The sequence below is a fragment of the Carlito syrichta genome, unplaced genomic scaffold (assembly GCF_000164805.1).
Source record: "Carlito syrichta isolate Samal-C Ts95f unplaced genomic scaffold, Tarsius_syrichta-2.0.1 Scaffold307107, whole genome shotgun sequence".
In the NCBI taxonomy this organism is placed as follows: domain Eukaryota; kingdom Metazoa; phylum Chordata; class Mammalia; order Primates; family Tarsiidae; genus Carlito; species Carlito syrichta.
In genome coordinates, this window is record NW_007251203.1 from 147,713 (window position 1) to 162,587 (window position 14,875).

Here is a 14,875-nt window from a genome sequence, read left to right on the forward strand (position 1 = left end):
CGGGCTGCTGCTCCGGAGGCTGCTGAGGCGCCGCGGCGGCCGGCGCGGAGGGCGGCGGGCGAGAGGGAGGAGAGGCGGCGGAGCGCGGGGGAAGCCGGCTGGGCGGCCGGCGGCTCCGGTTGGCCTCCCCGGTCGGGATCCCCCGGGTGGAGCCATGCGGGTGGCCAAGTGGCTGGCGGGGCTGCTCTACCAGCTCTCGCTCTTCATCACCAGGTCCTGGGAAGTTCACTTCCACCCCAGGCAAGGTAAGGTCGCCTGCAGCGGCGAGGTGGGAGCGCGGGGCCCGCATGGGACGTGCGGTCCGAGGGGGCGGGCGGCTCGGCGCGTTGGGGGACGCCGGGACTCCCAGATCAGTCAGCCAGAAGCATCCCGAGAGGTGGCGGCTGCGCTGGATTTCGAGGAATCGCGCGCGCCTGGGACGCGTCTCACCCCAGGGGCCACGCGGCGGGGGCGCGTGGGGCCGGGTGGCGCGTGCACCCGCGGGGCACGAGTTGGCAGGGTGGCGACGAGGGACGAAGAAGGAGGTGGGTGGGCTGCACGGGTATTAGTGGCAGGGTGTGTGCTTGGGGAGGATGGAGCGAGCCGGGGGTGTGGGAAAACAGAGCACGAACAGTCACAGGCGCACGTGTGTGCGCGCGCGCGCGCACCAGCGTGTGTATTTGTGGTGCCCCTGGGGGCACCCGGCCCCGGGACTCTTTGGCTGGGACGTTTGGTTGAAAAGTGTGGGGTTGGAAACGTGTGGGGGACTAATGGCCATGTCGCTGTGGTTGCAGAAGCCCTGGTTAGGACGCTGGCCTCCTACGAAGTGGTGACCCCCGCGCGGGTCAATGAGTTCGGAGAAGTGTTCCCCCAGAGCCGCCACTTCAGCCGGAAGAAACGCAGCTCTGAGGCGCTGGAACCCACGCCGTTCAGGACCCACTATCGCATCAGCGCCTACGGGCAGCTCTTCCAGCTGAACCTGAGCGCCGACGCAGCCTTTCTGGCCGCCGGCTACACCGAGGTGCACTTGGGGACCCCCGCGCGCCGGGTCCTGGAGCGCGGCGCGGCGCCCCTGGACCTGCGCCACTGCTTCTACCGCGGCCAGGTCAATGCGCGGGAGGATCACACGGCGGTCTTCAGCCTATGTGGAGGCCTGGTAAGCGTCCTCGGGTCTCTTGGCGTTTTCTCGGGATCCAGTCAAGGGCTGCGCGGGTTCAGGGAGGGGGGCGTCTGGTTTTCGAGTTGGTGGTTGATGACCCAAGAGTTCAGAGTGGGCCACCAACTTAATAACTAGGTGAACCCAAGTCGAAGGCCACTCCTTCCTGCCTGGGCAGAGGAGTGTCCCTTAATGCTAGAATGAGCATGTCTCTGCCTGCTAGGCAAAATCGACCCTCTGAGCCAGACTGAGAGCATCTTTCTTGGAAGTGTGGGATGCCGAAGTCGTGCTCCGGAGTGGCCAGTGGGGCCTCTGATGCAAGTGGAGTTTGGTCCTCAACTGGAGGACAGGCTGTTTACCTCAGATGCACCCATTCCTGATCAGCTGTTGAGGTAGAATCCCCTGAATTTATTTAAATTTGGTCCTGGAATTTAGAATGATGGAAGGAACGGATAATGAATACACATAAAAATGAAAAGCCTCCCACTGGTAATGTCTGAAAGGCAATTTATTTTGTTGATAGTATGGGGATTAATCTGTGAAGTACAGAATAGGGAAGAGGTTGACTGTTTAAAATGCATCACACTTGAAAATGTCGAGTCTGTCAACAAAGACCTGGTGCCAGCAAGTGAGAAGTGATCATTAGAGTGACAAGAGTGAAAGAAGATTTTGTAAAAACTTCACTGAGAAGAAAGGAAATGAAATAAAATATATGGCTCTATGTGTTTCATTTGTTTCTCTCCCTTTAAAACAGAGGTTCTTAAATATTTTGGGGGGAGGGGGCTCCTGAACTTCTACAGCAGTCTGGTGAAACCCAAGATATCTTCTCGGCATAATATTCAATGCCCAAAATAACATGTAATATTAAAAAGGATGCCAATTTACTAAAAACATTAATCAAAATATTATAAAGCCAAATATGATGTAGTAAAATATACTTCTTTATTAATGCATAAATAATAATAAAATATAGTGGTGGTGTCTATTTACTATTATACTTTTTGTGGTGATAATGAGTGTAGGTAATCTAGATAACTACATCAATTCTAATGTTATAGAAAGTATCATTTTGGCCAGGTGAGGTGACTCATGCCTATAATCCCAGCACTTTGGGAGGCTGAGGTGAGAGGATTACCTGAGCCCATTGGTTCAACACCAACCTGGGCAACTTGACGAGACCTCTACAACAAATCAAAAAATTAGCTGGGCATGGTGGTGCATGCCTATAGTTCCAGCTACTTGGAAGGCTGGGGCAGAAGTATCACCTGAGCACAGCAGGTTGAGGCTGCAGTGACTGGAGTGTGCCACTGCACTCCAGCCTGTGAGACAGAGTGAGACGATGACTCAAAAAAAAGTGTCATTTTTAATGTCTGTTTCACCTACAATCATTACTGAAGGAAAAAGTCAGTATCATAGGTTATTGAAAATAAAGATGTAACTTTTTCTCATCCAAGTTCATGGAACTCCAGGTTAAGGACATTTGCTTTAAAACAGACAGATCTTAGCTCACTTTACCAGTAACTCCTTTGATAAATACATATTCAAGAAGAAACAAAACATAGACATTGATTACCAGGTTCCACCATTCCCAAGACTTTCTTTAGTGTGTGTGCACATATACAGGATACCTTTAGAAAGATGTTCAAAGATATTTTCAGGCCATCATTGTGGTTTATTCTTTGATTAAATAGAAAGCTGCTAATTGTTCTCTCTGGTTCAAATGTAGTACTTCCTTCAGGTTAATTAAGATGTCTTCTTGGGTATGAGTGTTGGTCATTACTAATAAATTTGGGAAGTCTCTTTGAGTTGTATTGACATGAAGTGCCTTGAATAATTTCCTTCCTTTCTTTGGATAAATGTAAAATATTTGCAATATCAATATGGCAGAAACCCTATATTATTTACACAGCCTCTTATACTTCAAAGGAAAATAAAATTCTCTTTTCTAAAATATTTTCAAAATAATGTTTAGTTTGGAGAATCTTAGATTTGCTACCACAAATTCATCATGGTTGATATGTTTTCTTGATTTAGTATCTTATGGCATGGAAAAACATTCCAGATAGAAAGCATTATTAGGAGTGATATTTCTGCTCATTTTAATTTGTAATGATTATTCAACATCTTCTTTATGAATTCAGAAAGCAGTTGAAGATGTTTTTGAGGAATAGTAACAGTTTTCTTTAGTCAGGGTGCCAATTTGGATAGTTGCCTGAGTCATTATTATGTGTTATTAATCTGATTTGCTTATGCATTTTGCTTTTGATAAATTTATTGATACAATCAGAATGTATTTATTTAACTTAAAAATATTTTCATACCTACATAACTTGATTTTATCTTAATTTCTTTGCATTTGTATAAGGCTAAGTTGAACATATCAATCATTGTAAAGGCAGAAATTTTCCAGTAATATGGCAAATAACTGGAGGCACCAGGATCTAGTTTTGTCTTTTTTTTTAGTAGCATGATCAGTACCAATTGTAAGAGTAAGTTACTGATATTAATATTTATTTCTAGCCTGATTCTAACATTAAACTATTTACTCAAATAGTAGGAATTCTGATAGGTTTTAGAATCTGTTATACCAGATTCTTTTTTTTAGTCTCAGATCACTAATTAGTCTTTATATTTGGACAACTGTGGTACCCAAACATTGCCCAGGTGAGTTTTGTTTGCAGATCAACGTTGATTCAAAGCCTGGGATTTCAATAGTGCTAACCTTACGGCCCTGCCCTTGCTTCCTAACTTATCTTTGTCACCTTGTGTTCTTGACTGTGATGATCTGGCTTTGACCTCTGTCAGTCTATTAGACACTGAGGTTGAGGTTTGTGGAAGGATTTTTGGAATCAGTCTTATTAGAGATGTTCTTTTCTTTGGTTGCTATTAGCTTTGCTTTAGTTTTACTTTTAATAATGAGTGGATGTCATATTTTATTAAATTCTTTTTCTGAGTATATTGAAATGAGCGTGAAATCTCTCTTTTTTTTTTGCTAATGTGTATTGTTTTATACATTGTTGGGTTCAAGCCTACATTGACCTGGGATGAAAACAGATCATATATATAGGGCCATAAGGTGTTCTGAGGTCTTTGTATTTTTTGGGAGAGGGGTGAGGAAATTGTACTGTCCTCTAGTTCCTCAAGTGTCTGTTGATGTCTCTTGTGTCATTGTCTCTTTTTACCTTTCTGTCACTAGTAGCTGACTTCTGGGCCTAAGAACTTGTAGCCTTTCTTGTCCTTGCTCAGAACTAGTAGCCTTTCTTGTCCTTGCTCATGCTCAGCTCACTGATGTAGCCTGCTGACTCACCTGCTTCTGAGCACTCACATGTTCTTCATATCCCTCTGAGTTCTGGCTACAACATCTGTTTGATTTCTTGACTGGATGATGCATTGTGCAGCCCTCAGATACAGGGTTCTGCTGCAGCACTTCCCCACCCCCAGGTAAACTGGTTTGGTAATGCTACCGGTAATTTTGCAGAACTGACTGAGGGTCTCAAATCCTCTATGGCATTTGAGAGTCAAGAGGGACTCAGTTTCTCCTTTTGTCAAATCCTTCTTCACCTCCACGTTTGGTGTGTGTGGGGAACCCTTCCAGAGGGTTCTGTCCACAAAGCATACTGAAGCACCTCTCTTGACAGTCCCCTTACACAATCGAATATGCCCCTGTTTCTGGTGTGTTAACCTCCAGTGGAGAACACACCTGTCTGTTTCCCTTACCTCCTTTGCCCTTTGCTCCCAGTATCTACTGAGTACCCCTTTTATATCTTTTTTTAGTTGACTCATATCCTTTTTATCTTCCTGTTTGAGGTAGCATCTACTTGTCCCTTCTCTGATGGCTGCTGGAGAATGTGACTTTTAGAGGAAGAGAATGAAAAACTAATTAATATTTTCAGAGTATGATCCCTTATAACCATTTGGTTCCAGTTGAGACCCCAACATATTTATTGATTCCATTTAGTTGCTAGTGTTGAATTAGTACATGAACTAATGTCTTCTTCACACTAAACATGGGCATTACTGTCTTCTTTTAATTTCTGTATGATTAATTTTTCCTCACTTTTAGAAGTCTTGGTATTTATGTATTTTCTTTTACTAAGAGAAAATGCTGTAACTAGTATTATTTAATTTTCTTCCTAAGTTTTTTGAGCCCAAGAACCAGAAAGGGCTAAGAGTCTGCCAGAAGTTTTGTTTTGCATGTGTTAACTATGTTAAAATGTTGCTTTTCTAATTTTTCCCTCTCTGTAATTTTTCTTTCCCCTAAGTTTTATTCCATGATTGAAACATTTCTGAACAGAGATTTATTTATACATTTCCAAAATCTGTAGTAGGCATAAAATTGGAACTGAATAAAAAATTATAAGTAATATAATGACTCATCAAACTCTTTGTTTTTAATCTATTGATAGATTGTCACAGAATGCATGGTTATCAGGCTTTTATCCCTATATTCAACTCTAAACTTCTTTTTTATGCTCATAATGTTGATAAATATTCTTGTCAAATTAGAGGTCAATATAAACTTATTTTTTGTGGTCATGTAATCTATCTTATCATATAATGTTGATAAATACTCTTGCCAAAGTAGAGATCAGTATTTACTAAGTTGGCGTATACTTGTCGGGATGGGTCATATAAATTCTATGCAGGCTATTCCTGACAACCCCCTGTGCCCCTGTTTAGCCCTCTTCTCATATTACCTACTGGGTTCACTTCTTCCTAAGGCCCTCAGGGACTAACTTGACTGCCTAGACAGTTAACTTCACTATTTCTTGGTGGGATTTGAGGCAATGCAGTCTTTTTGGTTGAAGGAAACAGTTTCCAGATGTCATAAAACCAGACATTGCATCTGGCTTATACAGTATTCTCATGGAGTAGCTTGCAGTGGCCGTGTGTACTTTTTTGAACTTTCTCATATGAACCATTCTGCAACATGTCAGGCACTACTGCTCTCTAATGACTGATTTTTGAGTTGCTCTAGTAACTTCTTGTTCAGACAGGAAGTAAAAGTATGGAAACTGTCAACAGTGTCTTTACTGTTTTTTGTGTATTCTGGCAAATTTTTAGTTTTATTGTTTTTGAATCTTCCTACTTTCCAAGAACTAATATAGCCTCTGATTATTACCCATGCTATTCTACATTCATATTATTTTCATGCTGGAAAAACTCCTAAGAAACTCTTTTATTTATTCAAATCCTAGTCAAACCACAGTAGAGAGAATTTCCTACACATGACTTTTCACATTCTGGGGTGTTAGTCCAGGTTCTTCAAGAAGTATTGCCAAATGGGATTTTACTTAGGAGAAATGTCTGTGTTAGAGAAACAAGAAAAAGCTTGGAGAGCCATGTAAGTTGGAAACAGGTGAAGAGAAAGAATGAGCATGTTGGGTAGAAGCATCTCAGGCTGCTGGGCAGTCTAAGCAAACTTTAGTAAAGCCCTTATTCAGTCAGACCTGGCAAGAAAAAGAGTCCCATGCCTCACAAGAACAGATGTGCCTTTGTATCCTTGCCTCATTCAGACATTGACTGGGAATAGCCCTTGGGAGGTATGGCCAGGATGCAAACATGGTGATGGATTTTGAAGTGCCCTTGCCAAAGTGCACAGCATAAAAAGTGCTATGTGAACTTTGAGGAAGGAATAATTAGGAAAAGAGAGATTAAGACAGTTTTGAGACCTGTACTTGGGAAGGCTTCTCAACTGGACTTTGAGGGGTGAATAAACATGTGGATATGAAAATTCAAGAACTTGTGCAGCTGAAGAATAGGGTAGACTGGGCGATGAGGGTTTTGGGTAAGGTTGAAATCAGATTGTTAAAGGACCAGAATGTACTGCAAAGGAGTAAAAACTGAGGAGTGAGAGTGGAGTGTGTGGTGTGTTTAATGTGTTAGGAGGCACATCTTCCTTTATACAACGTTGTGTACTCTTATTACATGCTGAATTGAAGATATTTGTGTACATTTTAATTTCATTTATAGAACTGCAAGGTAGGGATGATAGTCATATTCACTTTAGCACCTAATACAGCATATAGAAATAGTCTATACGTGTATGAATGAGTAAACTAAAACAGCTAACTTTTATTCCTATATGCCAAATATCTAGTTAACTCTTCTTTACATCAGTCATTCAGTGCAGGGAAATTATTTTAGCAATTTTAGTTGAAGTACTTGGGCATATTTTTAAAAATTCTGTATTGACTCAGTCTTTTCAGATTATACCTGTCTTCTATTTATTCATTCTTGTAGACTTGCACCACCCCCATGTATATGTGACTTTATTTCTGCTTTGCTTATTATAACTACTACTTTCTATAAAATGTGTTTTTGCTGTCTGATTCATGCTAATATTCAAAGGAAGAAAAAAATTATTCATTGTTTTTAACAAATATGTACATATCAGTCATTTATTATCTAACGTCTACAGTTAGGTATTGGTGGTACAGTAATGTCTTTCCTATTGGAACAGTATTGTATTTTTTTAGTTAAAAATATATTTGTGATCCAGATAAGTGATTTATTATCATAGTAAGAGCATACTGGCTCTTGAGTGTCTCAGCCCAAAGGTGAGAAGAACTAGTTGCCTGGCTCTTCTAGATGCAAAAGGGCTGGAAAATAAGGGACAGTGATAGTCCCTCAAGGAAGAGAGGAACATGGATAATGATGATCACCAGTAGTCTTTACCATAGGCTGCCCTTCTGTTCACCACATATGCCTTACTCTTCTCTTCCTACACATCAAACATACTCATTTTGTCTACAAGGAAATAGCCCCAAGTTCCCACAGAGCGCTGCCTCTGGCCCAAAGTTCAGAATCTTTGGATAATGCAGTCATCTCTATAAAATCCAGATGTGTCTCTTTGTGTCTTGGCAAAATATAATGCAAAAGAATTTTTACCCACCGACCCAGCATACATACAGCACGACTGGCATGAGTGCAACCCTAACCTCAACTTCCTTCAGAAAGAAGAAGTAGCGACACCGAGTAGCCACTGATTTTAGCAATTTTTGACTCCTGAGGAAGAATTGTAGAGGTTCATTAGACTGGCAGGAAGGAATTCCTTTTCTTGATTCATTTTTTTGGGATGTCTATCAATTGTCAAGACCCCTGATGCTGCCTTCTTGATGGGTCTTGTCTGTCCTTTTCCATGGCCACACCTAAAATGGGTTCTGGAAAGGATACTGTCTTGTGGGAGCTTCAGAAATGCTTGGGTAATTCTGAGAACCCATAGGTTGTTTTATAATGAAAGCAGTCAAAGGCATTTTTAGTTCAGGCTCGTGGTTTCTTTGACAATATAATCCCTCCAAAACGTAGTTGGCTTCTGACAGCAGATCAAGTTTTGATAATTGCTTCAAGTTAGTTTCCTGGGACAGTTGCCAAAGCCTAAAAGGCATTTATGTTAAATCTGTGAATGCCAGGAATCTATTATAGGGAAAAACTAAATGTTGGATTCTCGCTTTGTTGGTAAATCAAAGAAAACTCCAGCTGTATCAAAGTAGGAGAAAATGACAATATATCGCCATCTTTAGATAGGGAAAAATACGAAGTAAGATATAACAAACAAAATAAGGTAGATTTGCCTAAATAATTGAAAAGTACCATATGTCAACATAGTTATAAATAAATTAAAAGATGTACTTGGAAAACACATACTACATATATGGCAGTCTGGCATATGTAAAGCATATCTCCCTCTAAATATTATATGTATTTTTGTCTTTTGTTTTTAAAAAATATTGCTATAGAACTTTCTGACAATATACCATGAACATAGTTCCATTATATACCTACAAACAGTTATTGACAGTTTCTTACTGTTTTAAGTTTCTTGTTATGGTTTTTTTTTTTTTTTTTTTTTTAGTTGGAGTCTCACTCTGTCCCCCAGACTGGAGTGCAGTGGCCGCTCCCGGCCACCGCAGCCTCGATCTGCTGGGCTCCGGCGATCCTTCCGCCTCAGCCTTCCAAGTAGCCGGAATTACAGGCATGCGCTACCACATCCGGCTGATTTTTTGATTTATTGTAGAGATGAGGTCTTGCTGCCCAGCCGGGTCTCGAACCCACGGGCTCAGGCAATCCACTCACCTCAGCCTCTCAAAGCATGGGATTACAGGCTGAGCCACCGAGCCCGGCTCTTGTTATGATTTTTTAAATTTTGTTTTATTTTGAGTTGTGGGGTACAAGTGAGGATTTACTACATAAGTAAGTTGCATACAGGTGAAGATTGGGCTTCTAGATGGCCCTCTCTCTCTTGGATAGTGGATCAGGTACCCAGTGTGCTGCAGTGTGCACCCCCTTCCTTCCCTCATCCAGCAGCACCCATTGTCTGCTGATCCCACTCTTGTGCTTATGTCTTCATGGATATTTCAGGGAGAAGTTGGGAAAGGCTGTCCTGGGTACCTCTACATAAAAAACACAAAAATGTGGTCATTTCTTTGATAGTGCTCTTCACATCTCAAGTGTACATGAACAAGAAATATTACAATTGTACTACTTGTTATTGATGTTATAGGGACTCACAATTTAAGTTGAGTCTTTTGGCTAAATAAATCTTGATGAGTCCAGAATCTTTATTTTATTTTCTTGATTCCGGTGGGGCAGATTTAATGGTGAGAGACCAATCTCTATTTAGGTAAGCTATCTGCAATGTATTAATTTCCTTTTTATTGTCTCACTTCTATACTGGACATGTATAATTGTCCCATAGAATGGAGAAGGTAAAGAATGCTGCCAGAGAGAAGAAAGACTCATCACAATGACTTTTCTGCTTTATGCTTTTGAGTCAATTCTTACATTTTCTTCATGTCGTTAATTGATTCTTTTATTTAGTGTGTGTTTCTCCACAATACACTATTTCCTAGGCATGATCAGTGGTGTTATAATAATGAACTGTCAGGTAGCTCACACCTGTAATCCCAGCAATTTGGAGAGGCAGAGGTGAGAGGATTGCCTGAGCTCAGGGGTTTGACACTAGTGGGGGCAACTTGGCAAGACCTCATCTCTATGATAAATCAAACAATTAACTGGGCTTGATGGCTCAGGCCTGTAGTTTCAACTCCTTGGAAGGCTAAGGTAGAAGGCTGAGCCCAGCGGGTTAAGGCTGTGGTGGCCGTGAGCATGCCACTGTATTCCAGCCTGGGCAACGGAGTGAGACCCCAACTAAAAAAAAGAAAAAAAAAAAAAGAAAATGGCTTTTGGGAATAAATTGGAATCTACAACTGGTTATACAACTCAATCAGTTACTGCCTTTCAGAAAACCTTGGCAAATAAAAGATCATTACTCTAAGAAATTGGGAAACGCTTGCCCAAGTGAAAACTGGTTTTACTGCTTTTAATAGTCTTTGAAAGAAAGTTGTTGGAATTTGATTGGCATTTATCATGAATCAAATTGCAGGGCCCATCTGCAGATAGGCAGGTTGCTAAAAATATGGCATGATCTAAATATAATTCTATGAACCACCTGTTTTGTTACGTCTTCCCATTCCTTACCAGGTTCTTTCCAAGATTAAAAAAATAAGTGTTTCCTTAGGAGGCTTTAGGCAAAGGCCTAATATTTTTATTATTTGAACAGGAAGTTCACTGCAATGGGGTGGATTATAGAAAAAATGACTAAAGTAAAAGACTTCTAAGTCCTTCATTGATAAATAAATGGGAAATCACTTTGAGGAGAAATATTTGCCATTTTGTCTTGAACTTAGTGTTTTCAAACATATGATATTTTGTTAAAAAAAAAAAAAAGTCCTTTGAGTTATGAAGGCAATATTCCTAGCTGGCTAGAGTGTTCTAGTGCAACTTAAAAAGAGGTGCTGATGGCCTCTGGATAGAAGTATATTCATTTTTTTTTTCTCATAAGAACACAGGTTGGACCCATGTGCAGTTTTATTGCTTTTATTTTAATGAAATGCCTCCTCATCAGATTTTGCTCCAAAAGGAATGTAAAAAAATATTTAAATATTTTCAGTATTGCTTGAGAATAGTGTGATATTATTGAAAGTTGTTTTGTAGGTGCATTTAATTAAGTAAACAAGCCATCTCATGTCTATTTGTATCTTTTATCAAGATACTATCACATTTCCCCTCTTCAGCAGCTTTTTAAAAGAGGCAGAAAGGGATTTTCCATGGATCCATGTACTCAGGTTTCAAAAACAGTGTCTTTGTTACTTCCTATAAGTGTAGTGAAATTAGTTTTCTGGGAAGGCAGAGTTTGGGTATGTGTTGAAAATAAGTAATTTGTAGCTATCTTTGGAAAATAGACAATGATAGAATTAGCGAAATATGTTAAGGTATAAGCCATTAGAACAGTATTCAAGAAGCAGAGTTCTTAATGTTTATAACTTTGCTTTTTATTTTATAGATGTAAGCTCAGCACTTTAAAGTAAGTATATCTGATGGAATTTCATTAATTTTTAAATAATTTAAAAATGTGTAATCTTAACATATCAGCACACTACCAAAGAGTGCCTAAACATTTTACTTTCAGCATTGAAAGAAACCATTATGTAAATACATCTCAGGCAAGTCTCTAGTCTACCATAATTTAAGATTATTTATAAAAATTAAAGGATTACTAAAGTGTATATGAGGGAAAAAATCAGGTACTTTCCCATTTTTTTTACACAATTTTTTTTCTACAGTTATGCATTGAGTACCTGCCATGTTTCAGGTAGTGTTTTAGATGTTGGGGCTATAAAAATAGTATTGATGTTATTACCTTGAGGAGATGTTGATCTGGTAATACTTATTAGTGTAAAGAGAACTTTATTATTACAGTTGCCATTGTCATTTAAATGGTTTAAGTGATTCAGTTAAAATAGTGATTTAAAATATTTGTTTTATATGCAATGGAATTTAAAACAATGATTTCAAAGGTATCTCTAAATCATTTTAAGAAATTAAGAAATGGAAATGAAGTCTCATTCTCTAAAACTGTATTTGTCATACTACCTGTAATTCAGTAATTCATTTCAGCATTGGTTCTTCACAGAAACATGCTTTTCAAAGTGTCAGTGTACAAAGTTTTAAATGTAGGAAATGGATACATTTAGTATATACTGAGGTGTGATATATAATTAGTGCACTGGCCCCTGCCTATCAGACCTTCTTTGTACTCTGTATCTCCTAGTTGGCACAGCTTCAGCCTCATTGTTCTGTCACTTGTCACTGTTTGGAATGTTCGCTTCTGTTTGGAATGGTCCGCCAGAATATTCCATGGCTACATCCTCATTATTTTAGTCTCAACCTAGCTGTTCCCTCAAGAAGGGCCTCCCCACTCTCCACCCCTCTTATTCTCCATCTGTCTCCTTGCCTTATTTTAGTTCCTTGATTGCACTTATTACCACCAGGCATATTATATATTTTTTAAATTGTCTCTTTTCATAGAAGTATACATTATTTGAAGACAAGGATTTTTGCCACATTAACCTTTGTATCTTTAGCCACTAGAACTGTGCTTGGCAAATAGTAGGTGCCCATTAAATATTTGTTGACTAGTTCATAGAGTGTATTAAAATTGGTATGTGATAACGAGTATAGTGCAATGAGTTAGGTATGAGTGGTAGAGCCAGGTTATTTTGAGTTCATATCTTGGTCCTGTAGATTACTAGGTGTGAGACTTAGACAAGTTTCTTTTTTTTTTTTTTTTTTTTTTGAGTTGGAGTCTCACTCTGTCGCCCAGACTGGAGTGCAGTGGCCGCTTCCGGCCACCGCAGCCTCAACCTGCTGGGCTCTGGCGATCCTTCCGCCTCAGCCTTCCAAGTAGCCGGAATTACAGGCGCGCGCTACCACGCCCAGCTGATTTTTTGATTTATTGTAGAGATGAGGTCTCGCTGCCCAGGTGGGTCTCGAACCCGCGGGCTCAGGCAATCCACTCACCTCAGCCTCCCAAAGGCGCGGGATTACAGGCTGAGCCACCGAGCCCGGCTTAGACAAGTTTCTTAAACTCTGTTCCTCATTTACATCACCTGTAAAGTGGGGATAATATAACTTAAAAGACTTATTGTTTGGTTGAAATGAATTATTTATCTAACATGTAATATACATATGAATGAATGTGTCTTTGAATAAATGATGTTTGATCTCTGAATTGGAGTTAGCTATTGTGTTATGATAAATCTCTACCCTGAATGATTTAGCCTCACCTGACTAGAGAGGGAGAAGTCTATCTATATAAATTGACCAGTTGAGGTTTCTTTCCACCTCCTTCATTAACCAACAGAGTGCAAGCCCTAATTTTTTTTATGCTTAAAAAAAACTTTTATGGCTAAAACTTTTCCCTTACTGCTTTTTATGCCTAAAAAAGGTTTTGTGGCTAAAACTTTTCCCTTACTGCTTTTCTTAGCTGTAAAATTGTTCAGTTTTCCAAAGTTATTGCTTTGACTCTCCTTCCACCTCTCACTTTTGTTCAAATCCTTTAAAGATTCATGAATGAAACCTTTCTCACATCTTATTCATTTTCCCCCTTGTGGCAAGAATACTATAATCTACACATTTAGAAAAAAACCTGAATATGATACATTATTATTAACTATAGTCCGGTATCTTGGAGGTGCTAATTATTTTTTTGCTACCACTCATAATATGCAAAGTTACTAGGTTAGTTTTCACACCTTACGGTCTCGATTATTTACTCATTTAATATGTTTTTATCCAGTGTTTGGAATGTATGAGATATGTAGAGAAGAGTATAGGCAAAACCCTTCTCTCATGGAACTTATGTTGTAGTAGATAGTATCATTCAAGTAAAAAGTAAACACAAATAAAATATATTAGATAGTGATAAGTGTTATGAAGAAAGATGAAACAGGATGAAAGGGACTAGAGATAGGATGTTGGATGCCGTTTTATACATGGCGGTGATGTTGAACTGTGACCTGAAACCAGTGATTGAGGAAGCCCTCAGGGAGAAGTGCTTGAGGCAGCAGATTTAGTAAGTGCAAAGGTCCTGAGGTGGGACTATGCCTTTCATGTTTGAGGAATAGCAGAGACACCAGGAGTGCCGTTCAAGAGTGAGCTAAGGTGGGAGTGGGAGAAGAATTCAGAAAACCATGGATTGTGCTTGTGCCTTGAGGGTTGGAACGGTGGGGTGGTAGAGAAACGTGGCAGATCACACAGGACACTGAAGACCCCTGTAAGATTTTTGATTTTATTGTGTGATGTGGAAAGTCATTAGTTTTCTTTTTTGTTTGTTTGTTTGAGAGTGACATGATCCAGACTTCTCTTTAAAAAAGAATCACTGTGACTGATCTGTGGAGACAAGGTTACTAAAAGCACTGTTGATTTATAGTGTGAGAAAGAGAGAATGTTAGATCAGATCATGGATGCAATGGTAAATTTTGGGAGAAGTGGCTCAGTTCTGGTTGTTGAGCTATCAGGATTTATGGATGGACTGAATGTGGGATGCATGTAAAAGAGCCATCCTTGATTCCTCTCTAAGGTTTTTAGGCCTGAGCAGTCTGAAAATACTGCTGCAATTTACTGAAATATGGAACATTGCAGAAACAGCAGGTGTGGACTAGAAATCAAGTTTGGCTTTTTCTGTATTAAGGCTGAGAGTATTATTTAATGGAGATGTTTAATAGCAAGTTTGATACTGGATTCTGGAATTTAGGAGATGGGTGTTTCTTTGTGAAAACTCTTCAATGGTTTCCCATTGCTTACAGATAACATTTTAAATTTCTGTACTACATTCATGATCTTTTATGTGACCTCAGACTTCCTTTTAAGTTTTGTCTAACACTATTTTCTTATATA

The 14,875-nt window shown here is 39.8% G+C and overlaps 1 protein-coding gene across 1 annotated transcript in view; it reads left to right on the plus strand.

Moving 5' to 3' along the window:
- The first annotated feature begins 154 nt into the window (after positions 1-154).
- Positions 155-14,875, plus strand: part of ADAMTS20 (ADAM metallopeptidase with thrombospondin type 1 motif 20) — a 191,628-nt gene continuing 176,907 nt past the window's right edge. Inside the window, exons 1-2 of the mRNA XM_008063856.1 lie at positions 155-245; positions 774-1,135. Coding sequence (XP_008062047.1) covers positions 155-245; positions 774-1,135 — 453 coding nt within the window. The remainder of the gene's footprint in view (positions 246-773; positions 1,136-14,875) is intronic.